Source organism: Perna viridis, chromosome 4 (assembly GCF_037379345.1).
Source record: "Perna viridis isolate PV_CMFRI_1.1 ecotype Kerala chromosome 4, ASM3737934v1, whole genome shotgun sequence".
Lineage (NCBI taxonomy): Eukaryota > Metazoa > Mollusca > Bivalvia > Mytilida > Mytilidae > Perna > Perna viridis.
The window spans coordinates 9,327,227-9,342,576 of record NC_142448.1 but is presented as its reverse complement, the minus strand read 5'-3'; the positions used below and the strand labels follow the sequence as shown (position 1 = coordinate 9,342,576).

General features: G+C 33.2%; 1 protein-coding gene across 1 annotated transcript; it reads right to left on the bottom strand.

The window, feature by feature from the left end:
* Positions 1-3,984: 3,984 nt before the first annotated feature.
* LOC148618758 (E3 ubiquitin-protein ligase ZNF598-like) lies at positions 3,985-14,775 on the bottom strand. The gene is made up of 6 exons (XM_088577939.1): positions 14,414-14,775; positions 13,318-13,560; positions 12,576-12,787; positions 9,731-9,960; positions 8,785-8,905; positions 3,985-7,509 (listed from the first exon to the last, which is right to left on the bottom strand). Exons 1-6 carry the CDS (start codon positions 14,567-14,569, stop codon positions 5,550-5,552), a joined length of 2,922 nt encoding a protein of 973 aa, XP_088434065.1. The 5' UTR covers positions 14,570-14,775; the 3' UTR covers positions 3,985-5,549.
* Between the last annotated feature and the right edge of the window lie 575 nt (positions 14,776-15,350).

The window sequence follows — 15,350 nt, the reverse complement described above, 5'->3', positions numbered from 1 at the left end:
GCAAAAAATTACTGCCTGACCCGTTTTATTTTTAGTAACAGCGGCAATGTTTTTTTAGCAGATAAAAAAATCCCCACATCAGTTATATGCAGGATATCCCAAGGAACATACATACAAAGTTTGGTTCCAATTGGTCAAGTAGTGTCAGAGGAGAAAAGTTTTAAAAAATTGTTAACGACGACGACGGACGACGAGCGATGGCAATAGCTTACATGGCCTTTGACAAGGTGAGCTAATAAATCGATTATTTGGAGTATAGTCTCTTTGGTCTCATCTGACTCGAAAAAACGTTAGGTATCTGAAATATGCTTGAAAATTTTTATGAGAAATATTTTTTAAAATCAAAATCCGAACAAATATGTAAAAAAAAAAAACACTTTTGGCATGGCCAAATATCATATAGAAAAAAAATATGACCAGAATGGAAGTGGCCACTATGTGGACCCCTAGCTTCTTAATGGTTCCAGTCAAAACCTCCAAAACAAATCTGGACCTTCTTTTGTGAGAATGGCACCTTGTACAATTTAAAAAGGGTTCATTACCTTTTACTCAAGTTGTCATCCTCAAATCAGAAAAAATAAATTGCTTCTTGCTCCTTACTCTTGGCTCGGGTCACAACCCCAATTACAGACACCTTTAGTGGTATGGCAACTTGTAGTAAAATCTTAAAGAGGTGCATTCACTTTTACTAAAGTTAATATCGGGACACTCGGAAAATGCTGGTTTCTTGCCCTTTAATCCTAATATTTTGAACCCTCTAAATCAATCCAATTTTGCGATATGACACCTTGTATTTCAGTTAAGTTTCAAAAAGATCAATTCACGTATAGTCAAGTTATTTTATGGACATAAGTAAAATGATGCATGTTTCTGGTCCCTAATTTCGAAAATGTCCAAGTCTTCATCCAAAATCAATTTTCACAGAATATTGTGGATAACATAAAAAAACATCCATAAGCTTTACTGGAGTTACATGCATATAGTTAAATTCTTTGAAATGCTTGTTTTTGGCCCCTTTGGGTCATAACCCCGAAAATCAATACCGATCGTGTTTATCAGGTTTTGAACCATGTTTTAAAATTTTATAAAGATCAACTAATATCAAAATTATTGCATGAAAACCCGCACCATTATATCACAGCAAAATAGTTCCGACCATGTGAAAACTGTAAAAAAAAAACATAATTCCAAAAGGAACACATTGACAATTGGATAAACAATAAACCTTTTTTCTTACTATTCTAATTAGAACACCTACTTCCCTTTCTTTAAATGATTTGGGTAAAAACCTCCATGAACTGTAGTGCTCATGACCCTTCGCCATACCCTTAGGAAGAGTCTCGTCAAGATTCCAAAAAAATTGGATAAGTTTACTCAATTTATCATAAATAAATGCAGTATTTTGCATAATGTTTTTGATATGTTGAGTGAATTTTACTCATTTGACCAATATTTGTGAGTGAATCTCAGGAAAAGATGAAAAAAAAACCAATCAACAGCTACTGACGAGTGACATTACAGTAATTTGCACACTTTTGCTAGAAGCATGCTATAAATATAAAATATTTAGGTTTTTTTGTAGTATGGTTAATTTTCTGTTAAGTGTTGTATTTGTCTTGATCCTTTAACATGAATATTTAGTGTAAAGTTCCTTCCATTATTGCTTTGATTAGTTTTACTTCAAGTTCCAATTAAGTTAACAGACTCCACGACGACAGGGTGACACCATTATAAGGCCCAATTTTGTTTGCGATCGTAAAATATATTTCTACACAATGTCTGAAACATATATAATACCAACTGTATTATATGTCCCCGTCAATGTTAAGAGCACTTGTGTTATGTCAGTGTGGAAAAAGTCCACAATCATTTTTTGTCTAATTTGTACATAAAGTGGTCAGTGACTGAATTTATTTTTTAATATATTTTCAGATTTTAAGTGTATACATATGGCATTTTAATGATGCATAGATTGATTCAGGTTAAACTTAAGGAGACGATCATAATACATGTATGTTGAAGTTGAAAAAAATGGAATTTGAGCCTATGCAAAATGACACAAGTAGTATGTGGTGTGCAGATTAGTGTCTAATCATCATGTGCACACCGTAATTCTAATTTGGATACACCGAGGGAGTTTGTATCACATCCTGTATGTGGAGAAAGGGTAATACTGTTACTCATACATATCAGTTTAGTCAGATCCACACTTTTGTTAGATAAGGATATGAAGTACAGGTTTATAATATTGTGTAAAAATCTAACCAAGCTATTCTAACAAAAAGAGGAAAAATATTGGTTCTGAAAAATGAACTACTACTCTTTATCATCTACATGTAGTTTGCATGCAAAAGAGTACGTCTTCACAGATACATGTTCCCATGATAAAGGACCGAGCATTTGAAACTGATGAGGACCTGGTACACATTTACTTGAAAGTTTTTGCCTACCAAGATAAGATAAGTATGAACAAAACATTAAATACTTGATATTTTCCGTAACTTGGATTGTGATAAGGTGTTTGACATAGTATATAATTTATATCAATCGGTCTTAATCCAGGAAAATGGTCCAAATGTAAATACATGTACCATTAATATTACATTTAGCCTTAAATTTATGATATGGAACACTGTGGTACAAAATCTTAAAGAAATCAACACACTTCTACTCAAGTTAATGTACAAAAACCAGAAAAATGACTGTTTAATGATAGGTAATTGACCAACCTGACAAATGCAATAGGAAAGCTTGTAATACAATTTCATAGAGATTCTTACTAAATGTGCGTCAGCTAAAATAGAATTGTGTGCACATTCCAGCCACTCATTCTTAAACATTTAGAATTATAACCCCTAAAACCAAAATTCAATTGGCGTTTATTCAATGGGATCGAATTGTGCTCCTTTACTTGCTGACCTATTCCTTCACTCTTATGAGGCTGACTTTATAGCTGATCTGATTAGAAAGAGATACCGTTTGGCTAGATCCTTCAATCTCAGTTTCCGCCATATACATGACGTATTATCTTTAAACAATCCTAATTTCGGGGATTTGATACATCGCATCTACCCAAAAGAACTTGAGATAAAGGATACTACAGACAGCCTCATATATTGACCTACACTTAGAAATCGATGGTAATGGAAAACTATTGACCAAACTTTACGACAAACGTGATGACTTTTCATTCAGAATTGTCAATTTTCATTTCATCTGTGACAACATCCCTTCGGCACCTGCGTATGGAGTGTTCATATCACAACTCATACGTTATGCCAGAGCTTGCCGAAACTACGCAGACTTTTTGTATCGCGCTAGATAACAAGTATTTTAACAAATTTTAACAAATAGGCTTCTGGAACAGGGTTATGTTGCTACAAGATTGAAGTCATCACTACAGAAGTTCTATGGTCGTCATCATGAACTCGTGGATCGTTATGGTGTATCCATCTGTACCATGAAAACTGATTTATTCAACGAGTCATAGTTTTCCTTTCCTCTTTTGTCTACCCCGGACTTGACTTTTTATGAGCAACTCGGCGGGTGTTTCTAGAAAAGCTGAGGACGCTTACCCTACCGGTGCACCTGGTCCATGCTCCCAGTTTTTAGTGGAGTCCGAGTTGCTCATTTGCTTTTGTTACTTTGTATGTATGATTTTAGTTACTTTATGTTCTTTGTTGTGTATGACTGTTTTCCATGTCTGGTCTTTGTCCCTGGATTACATTCTTTCAATTACCGCTATAACCTTGGTTCCCTTGATTACTCTTTCAAACATTTAGTTTTAAAATTATAACCCTAAACCCAATCATAGTCTGACTTTTGTGGTTTGGATACTTGTACTATTTAATTAGAGATTCATTCACTTATTTATTTATAGGCAAACCAAATTTCTACAATCAATGATGATAGCTTCAGCACTTAGAAGATTGTTGAATGTTGTGTTTGTATGAAATTTCAAATACAGAAGTTACAACAATAGCATGTGGATTATGAAATTTATGAAATTTCTCAATATGTAAGAAATTTAGTAATCAATGAACTAAAGACATAGATTCTGTTTCTCTTAATTTTTCAAAACAAAAACAGAGGCATAATTCAGCATCTTGTCATGGCAGAAATTCTTGCTATCATCTGTCTATGACATCACAAGTTGTTATGGGAGAGCAATGTCAGAACCATCAAAATGTTGCTTTCCATGAAAGAGATTTCATAAACAACAACAGACAGCATCTGAGAACTCATATTTCCCTGGAGCCTAGAAGTATTTTTCCAACATTGTTTAGGAGGTATAAAAATCCATTTAAAATCAGAGAGCATAATTTACTGTTATCTGATTTGCATCAGAGAAAACAAACAGGCACTGCCAGGAAAAAATAAAAATAAACACATTACAAAATAGGTGAATACAGTTTAAAACTGGATATGCACAAGAAACAAGAAAATGAAAGCTTAATTAATAACAAAATACATTGAACTCAATTATACATGTACATATCCAAGTTTATCAATTATTAGTCTAGAATATGAATCAATATTTTCTCCAATTCTAAGAAGCTGATTAAAAATGCATACATGTGACTTTTTAAACACAGGACAGTGATTAAATTTCTGTGAGACTTTTCCTGCCATTCTCCATAAAAAATGCATGTTTTCTACAGATTTCACGGTGGAAAACAATTCTGCTTCAGCCTATTCTTTAATTTTTTTTTCACTCTTTATGGTAAAATTATGATTTTAACATACTCTCCAAAGCTTGGATGTTGAAAATCTTCATTTTACCAAATCCAGAGGAGAAATATTTTACACTTATGACTGAAGAAGAATTTATATAAATCTTTTTAAACATGACTATTTAGCATAAAAAGGTAATTATGAGATGACTAAAACAGTGCAAAGATTAACAATCAGTATTCATTGCTTAACATCGAATTTGAACAAACATTATGATTCTTTACATTAGGCACTGACCATTTTCTTCTCAAGGCGGCCTGAGATGCTTTTCTTTTCAAAAAGAATTTTTTTCACTCAAGCAGCAGTTTGAGTTCAAATTTTATTAAAAGTTTACATTGTCAAGTAATGAAGGCAATATTGAATTATTTTTTTATCCATAGTTGATTTACAAAAAATCCCAGGCTCCTTGGTAAGAAAATGATTAGTGTCCATGTACATGGTGTAAAACTATTTTATCTAAAATTTATCTAATTTTATTTGAGAAAAAAACGTCTAATTGCCATAAAACACATGTACATGTATGTTCTGTTATTCAAAGAACTGTTTTATCTAAACACATTTCAATCCACAGTGTACTTGAAGTCTTAAGTTAAGCAGTTATTTTGGCAAACATTTTAACCCTATTTAAACATGTAAAAAGTTATACATTTACCTTATGATACTAACTGAGAAGTAAGTATTACTTAAAAGTAATGATGCAACTTTATTGACATTCCATTTAAGGACTTAAAGCTATCATAGGGTAAAGTTGGAAAAGAGAGACATGGAGCACTGTAAAACAAAAGCAAATCACATATAAAAATATTAAAACACAGTTACTTCCCCTTCACCCAAGCTCTCAGTCCAGGTCCTCCTCCTCCACTCAGCGAAGGAAAGTCTGATGTGTTATCATGTACAATTGTATGCTCAGATACATCTGAAGAAAGGAGCACCTGTCGACATGTCGGACATGATTGAAATGTAGAACTCCATGGAGCTTGAGCACTTTTACCACTAATTCTGATTACTTTATCACTTTTTGATTTGTCCTGATGTGTCCTGTATGTAGATAATAGTTCTTGCTGTTTATTGATGTTAGGAAGAAGGACTAGAAGTTCTGGGAATATATTGTTGAAATTATCTTTCCCAATGAGCTTCTCACATGTATTATAATAAGTCATGGCATCAGTGTCTCCTTGTCGGAATGCTGCTGAGACTGACTTAAATTCATCAAAACTTTCCTGACTATCACCAAGGTGGCTTAAAATGTCTTGAATTAGCTGTTTATTTCTTACATTTGAATTCTGAACAGACACATATTCAAAATTATTTATTTCACTCATCATTGGCATAATATTCTTCAAAGTAAAGGTACATTTCTTCTCTTCAGGATCCACATGACCATTTTCCTGAGAAGTCTGAGGCATGCTGCTGAAGCCAGGAGGAGGTCTCTTCCCTGATGATCCATCAGGAAAACCTGGGGGATTTTTAGTGTCAGATGTAACAACTAAAGGCTTAGCAAACCCAGGAGGTGGTGCTTGGCTAGACTTGGTTGAACCTAAGGCAGGGAAATCATCAGGTTTTAATGTCATGCTTTTCTTTTTAGAAGGTTTAAAGTGCTCTGGTTCTGGTACCAAGCAAGTTTCGGTTTCAACATCATCATTGAGCACTGAAAATTTGTTATCTATTGATGGTACAGGACAAGATTTTGCCTTTTTGTCAACAGTCTGAAATGTGACAGGACTCTCAGTCCTTTCTACCACTACTTTCTTTTCAGGTTTTGGACTGTCTACTTTAACAGGTTTCTTGTCAGAATTGTTACCCAACAAACTACTAGCAATACTATCTAAACTAGAACCACTGACTAATGATATTGTTGGTGATGAGTTATCAGACGATTTATTTGTGTCTTTCTTCTTCTTTTTCTTTTTACTATCATTATTATTACTTGTTTTTTTCTCATCCTTAGACTTATTTTGAGATATTTTAGTCACATTGTCAATACTATACTTAAAGCCATCATCAGCATCAAACCAATCAATAGACTTCTTCTCGGATTTAGATTTTCCCTTTTCTTTAGCAGACTTCTGTAACCAATTAATATTAGTGTCTAGAGGTTGAGTAGGCTTACCTCCTAAAGCAGGGAAATCATTGGTGTCATTAAAGGCCTTTAATATCTTACTACCTTTAGTTTTTGTATTGTTATTGGTTTTATTGACAGTAGCTTGTATAGGCATTGCAGCAGCTTGTTTAGATTCTTTCTTTGGTTGTTTTGAAACCCATGAAGCAGAACCAATAGCAGGTTGTGTTGATGATTTTGTAGGTAAACCAGGAAAATCTTCACTGTGCAATGAACCTTTACTAACAGTGCTGGTATACTTAGGTGTTGGCTTTGTTGTAGTTTTTGATACTACCTGTGAGCTTGTAACAGGAACAGAGGATGGTTTGTCTTTTTGATCTTTTATTTCTGTAGGCCTTGACATTGATGGAGTATCCCCGGATAATGTTGGGAATTCATTTGATATCAATCTACCATACTGAACAGACCTCTTGTTTTTCAGAGCTATTTGCTTTGCCATATTGAAGTCTTCTTGTCCTGAACCTCCATCTTTATACTCAGACTCAGCAGGGCAGTTGGAGCATTGTTCAGGTTTGACTGCACCTAAAGATGGAAAATTATCCTGATCTCGAACCACTTTGTCTACTGTTTTTTCTTCTTTTAAAGCCTTGTCCTCTTTTTCTTTTTCTTTCATAACATCCAGTGAAGCATTAATTGCTCTGTTCATATCTTCTTCACTGCAAAAAGTTATAACTGATTCATTAATTCATATATAATTTAAATTAATGTGCAATTAAAAAAAAATTATGTGTAATTTCAAAAATCCTATTTTAGTGTAATAAAAAGCATTTTTTGAAAAAGAAAATTGTAAACATTGATAGTTCAGGGCTGTTCCAGCAAAACATACATGGGACAAGAGCAAGACAAATCAAAAATAAAATGCTTCATGGGCATTGAACAGTTGGTGAGTGAAACACCTTTCAATTTGTTATTTGACATAGTATAAGAATTATTTTATTTTATTTTTTTTTTTTTTTTTTGGGGGGGGGGGGGGGGGGGGGGATAACACGTTGTGGTAGAATTTCAAAGTGATACGTTCCCTTTTACTCTAGTTTTCACCAAGAAATCAAAATAAATTTTTGTTTCTGGTCCAATTGTACTCCTCGATTCCAATTAGCTCAAAAACAATCCCAGTCTCCTTCTAAGGTATGACATCTTGCAAGTAATATAATTTAAGATATCCATTTTTTTAACTAACTTATAGTCCGGACATCTGGAAAACACTTGTAAAATGCTTTGCGGGCGCAGCCTGACATGACCGCAGATGTCAAGCCCTGAACAGTTGGGGCCCCATGCGGGTCTGAGTGTCAAAAGAATAGGCCTGCAGCAGCGCTAAGCTTCTTGTAAAAGGTGACTAAATAGTGCTCAGAACCCTGGCCAGGGGCTAGGGTGCACTGCCCATAGAGCAACTGGGTTGTGTGCCTCAGGTGGTAGAATGGGGTAACCCTGGCATGTTACATGCTGGAGTCGTCAGGCCATAATATGGAAAACCTGACCGCAAACTGTGGTGGTGCACGTGTTGGGAAACATGCCAGGTTCCTCGCACATTAAAAAACCCTTCTGTGGTATTCTCCAGGAGTAGAAACCATAGGGCTCTGTCACTGGAGGCTAAATTGCCGGATTCTACCCACCGCTCTATTTCCAGTGGCAATCAAAATTTTGTCGACCCCATTATCCTTGTGTCCCATCCCATATTTCATTTCATCATCATTTGTTCGTTTTATCATCTATTTCATGTTCATTGCCTAAATGTAGCTGAAATACTGCTGCTCAGGCGTTAAACCCCAACAATTAATCAATCTGAACAGTTGGGACAAGTGACAAAGACAACAACACCATATCAATATACAACAACAAAAAACTTAACAAGTTATGACATTGTTTACTATTGCAAATAGATATTGCTTAAGTCTAGTACTAAATTTACCATCTTTAAGTTTGATTAATATTACCTAAAGTTGGCTTTACTAAATCCCCTCTTATCATCTGATCTTTGTCTTCCTCCACGACTATTGTGATACACCTGAGTTTGTACTGGTCTAACATCTTCATAATCACCAGCATTTATTACTCCTGTGACAAAAATGTATAACTATCAGACAAAACAAAACAAAATTTGCACAAACATTATTAGGTATACATGGTACATTGTGCAGGCCTTTCATTAAGAGGCAGTACATTTTTATTAAACAAAATGAAGAAAAGTACCTCCTACAAAAACCAAAGGTACCTGCACTGCAAACAAATAATGAAATCCCTGATTGTGATTGTATTGAATAGTGAACAATGATTAACTTCTTAAGGTACAAAATATGCTCTGAATCATTCTTCAGGATTTCAGGATAAAGCACCTGGCAAATAAATTACAGTTATACAAATGTACCGAGTTATACTGCAGACCTGTTTATGCTACTTCAAAACCAACCATACTTTTAGTCATAATTTATGAAGATGAATCATAATATCTAGAACTTTGTGTCATTTTTTCATGAGTGTTATGGAAGAGTAATCAAGGGAACCAATGTTATAGCCATGGAGAGATTAACAATCTATAGATCGTAATTTGCAGTTTAATTTCGTAATTCTAAATGATGTGAAATCTTCATGGTAAACACTTCTGATACTGCAATCTTTCTATTTGAGCAACCAAACTGCATTGACAGTATATTCACTGAAGAGATACAGTCACTGACAGTATAATACACTTTGGTTGCGCCTACTTTCATACCCTTGCATGAACTACCTTTTCTCTCTTTAAGGGTGGTAACAGACTTTTATTGTGACAAATTTACAAATCTTTTAGGTACATGTGAGATGACAGTCATGTTCATTTCTATCTTAATTAAAAAAAAATACATAATACTGTCTGATCCATTTTCTAAACAAACATATCTCTACCTCTATCCCTGCGTCTATCTCTTCTTGGCAGTTGATAGTCAATATCAATAGTTCTAAGTTGTTTAGCCTGGGCTTTAGTTAGATTACTAGCATGTTCAGCTGTAGTATGGGCCTGAAGATCTATCTTGGAACGAAAAGCATGGGTCAGGCGAATTTCTGGTCCAGAACAAGCTCCTTCCTGGCATAGGTAATGTTTTTCTCGGAAATGATTCTTCAAATCTGGATAGTCGCTGTAGATAGATGTAAGTAAAAACTTTTATCATGATACAATGTAGTTCCTTTCAAACTGAAATAAAATCCATTACAATTTTATTTGTTTTTTCATAATTTCCTTAATAACATCATTAAAAAGACTAACAAGGGGTGTTTAAATCAATCGATTGGACCGTGATTTTAAGTTTTTTTCTAAAGATTGTAGCATTATTTAAAATTAAGTACACAATTTGTATTAGAAATGCATATCATTATATAAGTCTTAACATGAAAACTGATTTTTTATCATTAAACCTATATGGTTTTAATAAATTCTACATACAGTTACATGTACATATTTTTATTGTATTTGTCAGTTAAGAGAAGTCCTTTGGTGACTACAATGTACAATTCCGTCACACGTTTCACAACAATAAAAGCAAGCAATTACCTCTTATTTTACAGTAGTGAAATAGTGTTAAACGTGTATTTGACACACTAAACATAGGGACTTACAGTACATCATGGACACAACAATTCATTGGATACAATATTGCACAATTTTTTTAAAGTCATTCTAAGTACAAAATTCCGTTCAGACTGCGTTCATGGATCACTTTGCACCTTATTTTTTTTTCAAAAACACTAAATGATAGAGTAAATTTTCTATTGAAAGCATACTTCTTACAGTCCTTGTCTTCAGTATGGGACTTCCATCAGGAATCCAGTAAAAACAGATTGTTCGTGGGGTATTTAATAAAAAAAAAAAAAAAAAAAAAAAATCAAAATCAGACCAAACATAAAAGAGACAATTTTTTTTTTTTTATTTATTTTATTTTTATTTTTTTTTGTGAGGCCCCCTTCGGATCCTTATAACTCAAAGACTGTAACAGACACCAAAAATCTGTTTGATGACTCTTAAAAAAATCAGACAAGAAATAAAAAAGTTAATTTTCTTAAGGTGTAGCCCCATTTTGGACCCCACAGACTGACAATGTTACATGTAAATGCTATTTAAACTGTTAATTATTATTAAAAAAATAATAAACAAATGATTCTCATGATTGAATGAAAATAAACCTTCTGCATCAATTCTAAATGAACACCTATTTTACCCCTTTTGGCTCTATCTTTGCATATCGCATCAACTCCATTTTAAGTAGCAAGTTTTCTCAAGCAGCAAGTAACAATATATCAACATTCAATGACATCTGGTTCACTACAACTAATGTTACCACACAGACAAAAAAATTTTACGAACAACAACTGACGATGACAACATCATAACATATCATGACCACATTTTTTTGCATTTGTAAGAATAGAACATGAAATACCGTATTTTGGTATGTACAAATGTATATTACGCATTTATGCATTAAATGCAGTGCAATTTTGAAGCTCAATGTGTGTGAAAACTAGTTTTTTTAGACTTACAAAAATACATACTGCAGTAAAATTTTGTAAGTCTTTAAAAGATCTATATTTTGCACTTGATTGGTCGATTGTTTCACCTTGAGGCGGCATTTTCTACAGTCAATGTGAAGGAAAGAAACTAATATTCAGACTTAAACAAAGTGAAAGATCAGTAGCTACATAAATTGGATAATTTTAATTTTGAAGCATGATAAAATTGGACACAGGATAAATGAAATGGCTTATAAAGCAAAATCAAAAGTCAGGCCTAAAAAAAATATGTGTTGCCAGTAACTCAACCAACCTTAACTTTTTTATGGCGTCGGCAAAAGAAAAAACAATATCCAGAATTTCGTCGCTGATTTGCATTTTATTGTATTTCAACAACTCTTCGGTGTGGAGACCCATTATCACAGTAAGAATGCTATGGCAAACGCCAGTGCGAGTTCAGTTTTGCAATCAAAATTGCCAAAAGTCAGCACTTGGAGAGTAAAAACCTACTACACATCACATTTTTTAAGTTCTCATTTGACATTTCTACTTTCGGTTGTACGTGTAACTCAAATTTCACAATTTTTCATATTAAAACATACTTTTAAGGAGGAAAATTGTAAGAAGCAATCAGAAAAAGTTTCAAAATAATAATTTTCAGCTGCAAAAGCATTTAATAAGGAGGGTTTGACAAAAATGTTACTTTTTGGTTTTTAGATGTTTTATTTTAATCTCTGTGTTTTTATACAAAAATATTGAAAACCTTTCTCTGAAACATGTATTAAGACATCTGAACATGATTTGAAGAAAATATCGTTGAAAATTCAATACTAAGATGTATTTGATGGTAAGATAAACTTTCTTTCAGTAACATTTCACTTTCAGTTTGTTTACATTACAACTCTTTTATTTTGTGGCCAATTCTTATGTATTGATGCATAATATGCACCCCTATAATCTGGAAATGATGTCAATGTAAAAATGTGCACATAAATTAATACATTCCAAAATACGGTAGGTCTTGGTCTCTTGGAAAATAAAACATGTCAATTTAATAATAAAATGCACTTGCTTCTTCAATTTAAGATTCCCATACAAAATGTTCAGTAATACCTCAACCAGACTGGTTTTTTCAAGTAATAATTTTGCAATATATTTACTAGTCAACCGAAACTTCATAAACCTATTTGAACTGCAGTATTCTCTTTTTTGATTAAATGTATCTAATTGAATTTTAGTAACTTACTTGTAGAACTCACTGGAACCTTCAGGATCACAGAAATGGCAAAAAAAGTGTTCTTTTCTTAAATGTCTATACAACTCATCCTTGTCCAGGAATCTATCATCACAAAATTCACACAATGGGTGACCTTTATATGAACTGTCATCTTTATCTCCCTGACGGCGATGCTGTGCCAAATCATGTCGGTTATAATATTTGCGTTCAGAAGGGAATAACTGCAGTAGAAATTCAACAATATCAATATCTTGTAATGGCAAGATGCATACATGTACATACAGCATTTGTACAATGTATATACAAAATATACAATGTAATGCATAATATTATCAATTCATGACCTCAAATTTTATAAATGCTAACAAAAATAATCTAGTAAGGAGAAGAATACACCTAATACTTGGAATTACTAAAGGCAACAACATTACTAGCTAAAATTGAAAATTACATGTACATGTACAGTACGTTGTACAATGTATAACAGTATAAAAAAAACATGAAGACAGGTTTTGTCTATAAAAGTGAAAGTTGAAATTATCTTGAACTTGTCAAATGACCACCTCCTGACATGATGTTTGTTTTTTATTTTTAAGACTGCACAGAAGTAACAACCTATGATCAAATTAAATATACACATGTAAGCCTTTTTTTTTTAATTTGTTTTTATTTCAATACAAATACAAAAAATGTACATGTAGAAGAATAAAATCAGTACACTGTACATGTTAGTCATTTGGTTCCTTCTTACCTTCAAGTGTTCTACACATAGATTACAGTAAAAAAGAGTGTGCTCTTTTCTCATGTGCTTTTCCAAATCCTTAAATGTTCGCTCTGGTCTAGCATGGGTACACAACTTACATCGATTCTCCAATAGTTTATCAAACGCATGCTTGATTGTATCATTCTCATAAAAAACTTTGTTTTTCCTATTTGCAATGTACCCATACCTAGGAATATCTTCAAATTTCTTGGTCTGTTTCACAAAATAGACCTATAATTATAACAAAAAGTTAAAGAGATTGGATAATTGTAATCATTAACTGCAAACTCCAAGTAATCAATGTAATCATTAATCACCCCACAATCTGATTACATGTAATTAAATTTAATAAATTACTTTTCAAAATACCCTGTCAACCCTATTACACGTACTTAATATGACTACATTCTGAACACAACAGAAATAAATATAAGCAATGCATTAATACTGAGTAAAACTTCGTTAAAGCTTATTTTTATGAATTTTCTATGATTTCATTGTCGCATTGCCACATGTACGTGTACAATGTATAATGTTCATTATATAGTATACTCAATGATATTTAATGCTACTAATTAATTCACCACTTAATTTTGTCTTAACCTTTAAACATTCAATAACAGACTAGTTTTGCACATGTCAAATGTACATTATGTAGTTTACCCCTGATGACCATCATTATCTGCTAAAAGCAAATTGATCTTCTTTACCAAAATGCACATCAATATTTTTTTGTGAATGCGCTACATGTCAATGAAAAATAGCATGCATGTACATGTATGCAGTTACAGGACATGTAAAATAAATGTCACATACATGTACTTGTACAGATGTACATATCCATCCTCACAGTGACTGCTGTCACTCGGAAAGATTACGTGTGACTGTCTTCTGTCAACAAATTGACTGTATATGCACTTAAGATTAGCCATACTTGTATATGTACATTATTTAACCCAACAGAGAAGATGGTTAAACCACAGAAATTCGGAATTTCACCCTTACGGCTTGGTGACTGCTCTCGCAAAATCACTTCAAACAGTGACAGCTGTTTATTATTACACTCAATATCATTTGGACTGACCTGTGGAAGATCTGTACGACAAATCGGACAGTAAAATTGTTCACACAATACTCGCATCCGACATGAACACTTGTAACAGATGACATGGTCACAACAACCCACGGCATATATTTCGATGCCCTCGTGGCAGACTGGACAGGAATTGTTTGACTCCATTTCTCATCAGATTAAAAAGGACTCAGATATCAATGCAATATTTTATCAAATAATTCTAATTTCTGTTTCGATTTCTTAAAAAGAACATGAGTTCAGGGTAGAAGTTGCGTAACTTTATAGAAAACTGGAATCCAAAAATAGAATTTGTCGGTCCATATCTCAGTCGCTTGTGCAATATCCCTTCTACGTCATCAAAGTTTGTGTTCCTTGCTTAATCTCGACCGAAGAAATGTTACAATCTTTGAAAACAAAGACGTTAAAGGCAACCTCAACCAGTCAGTGAAATGCATAAAATTGAGTAGAAATTAATTCTACACACATTTATCCATTGAACATCTCGGCACCAAAGTTAGTTTTGAGACTAAATACCTAAGATAATGAAATCAGTCCCGAGACAAAATTTTGTTTTTGTTTTTTATTTTGTTCAAGGATCTTTATATATTTAACTCCTTGTTTTGTTGCTTGTTTGCCGTGTTTTTTTATCCAGTAGGTTTCTGCTATTTTGCCGGCTATAAAAAATTTACATAAAATGAAGAATGTCCAGGACTTTCAGGAAGTTGAATCCCATAAATATCTTGGTATCATTTTTTCAAATAATGGTTCTTGGCATGACCACATTGACTACATAGTTAAAAAGTCTCATAGTAGGATTAATATTTTACGAAAGATGCGTTTCATTCTTGACAGAATCACCTTAGAGAAAATGTATTTTTCATTTATTCGGCCAATTTTAGAATATGGTGATGTTATTTGGGACAATTCGACAATGTCTTTAGTTAAC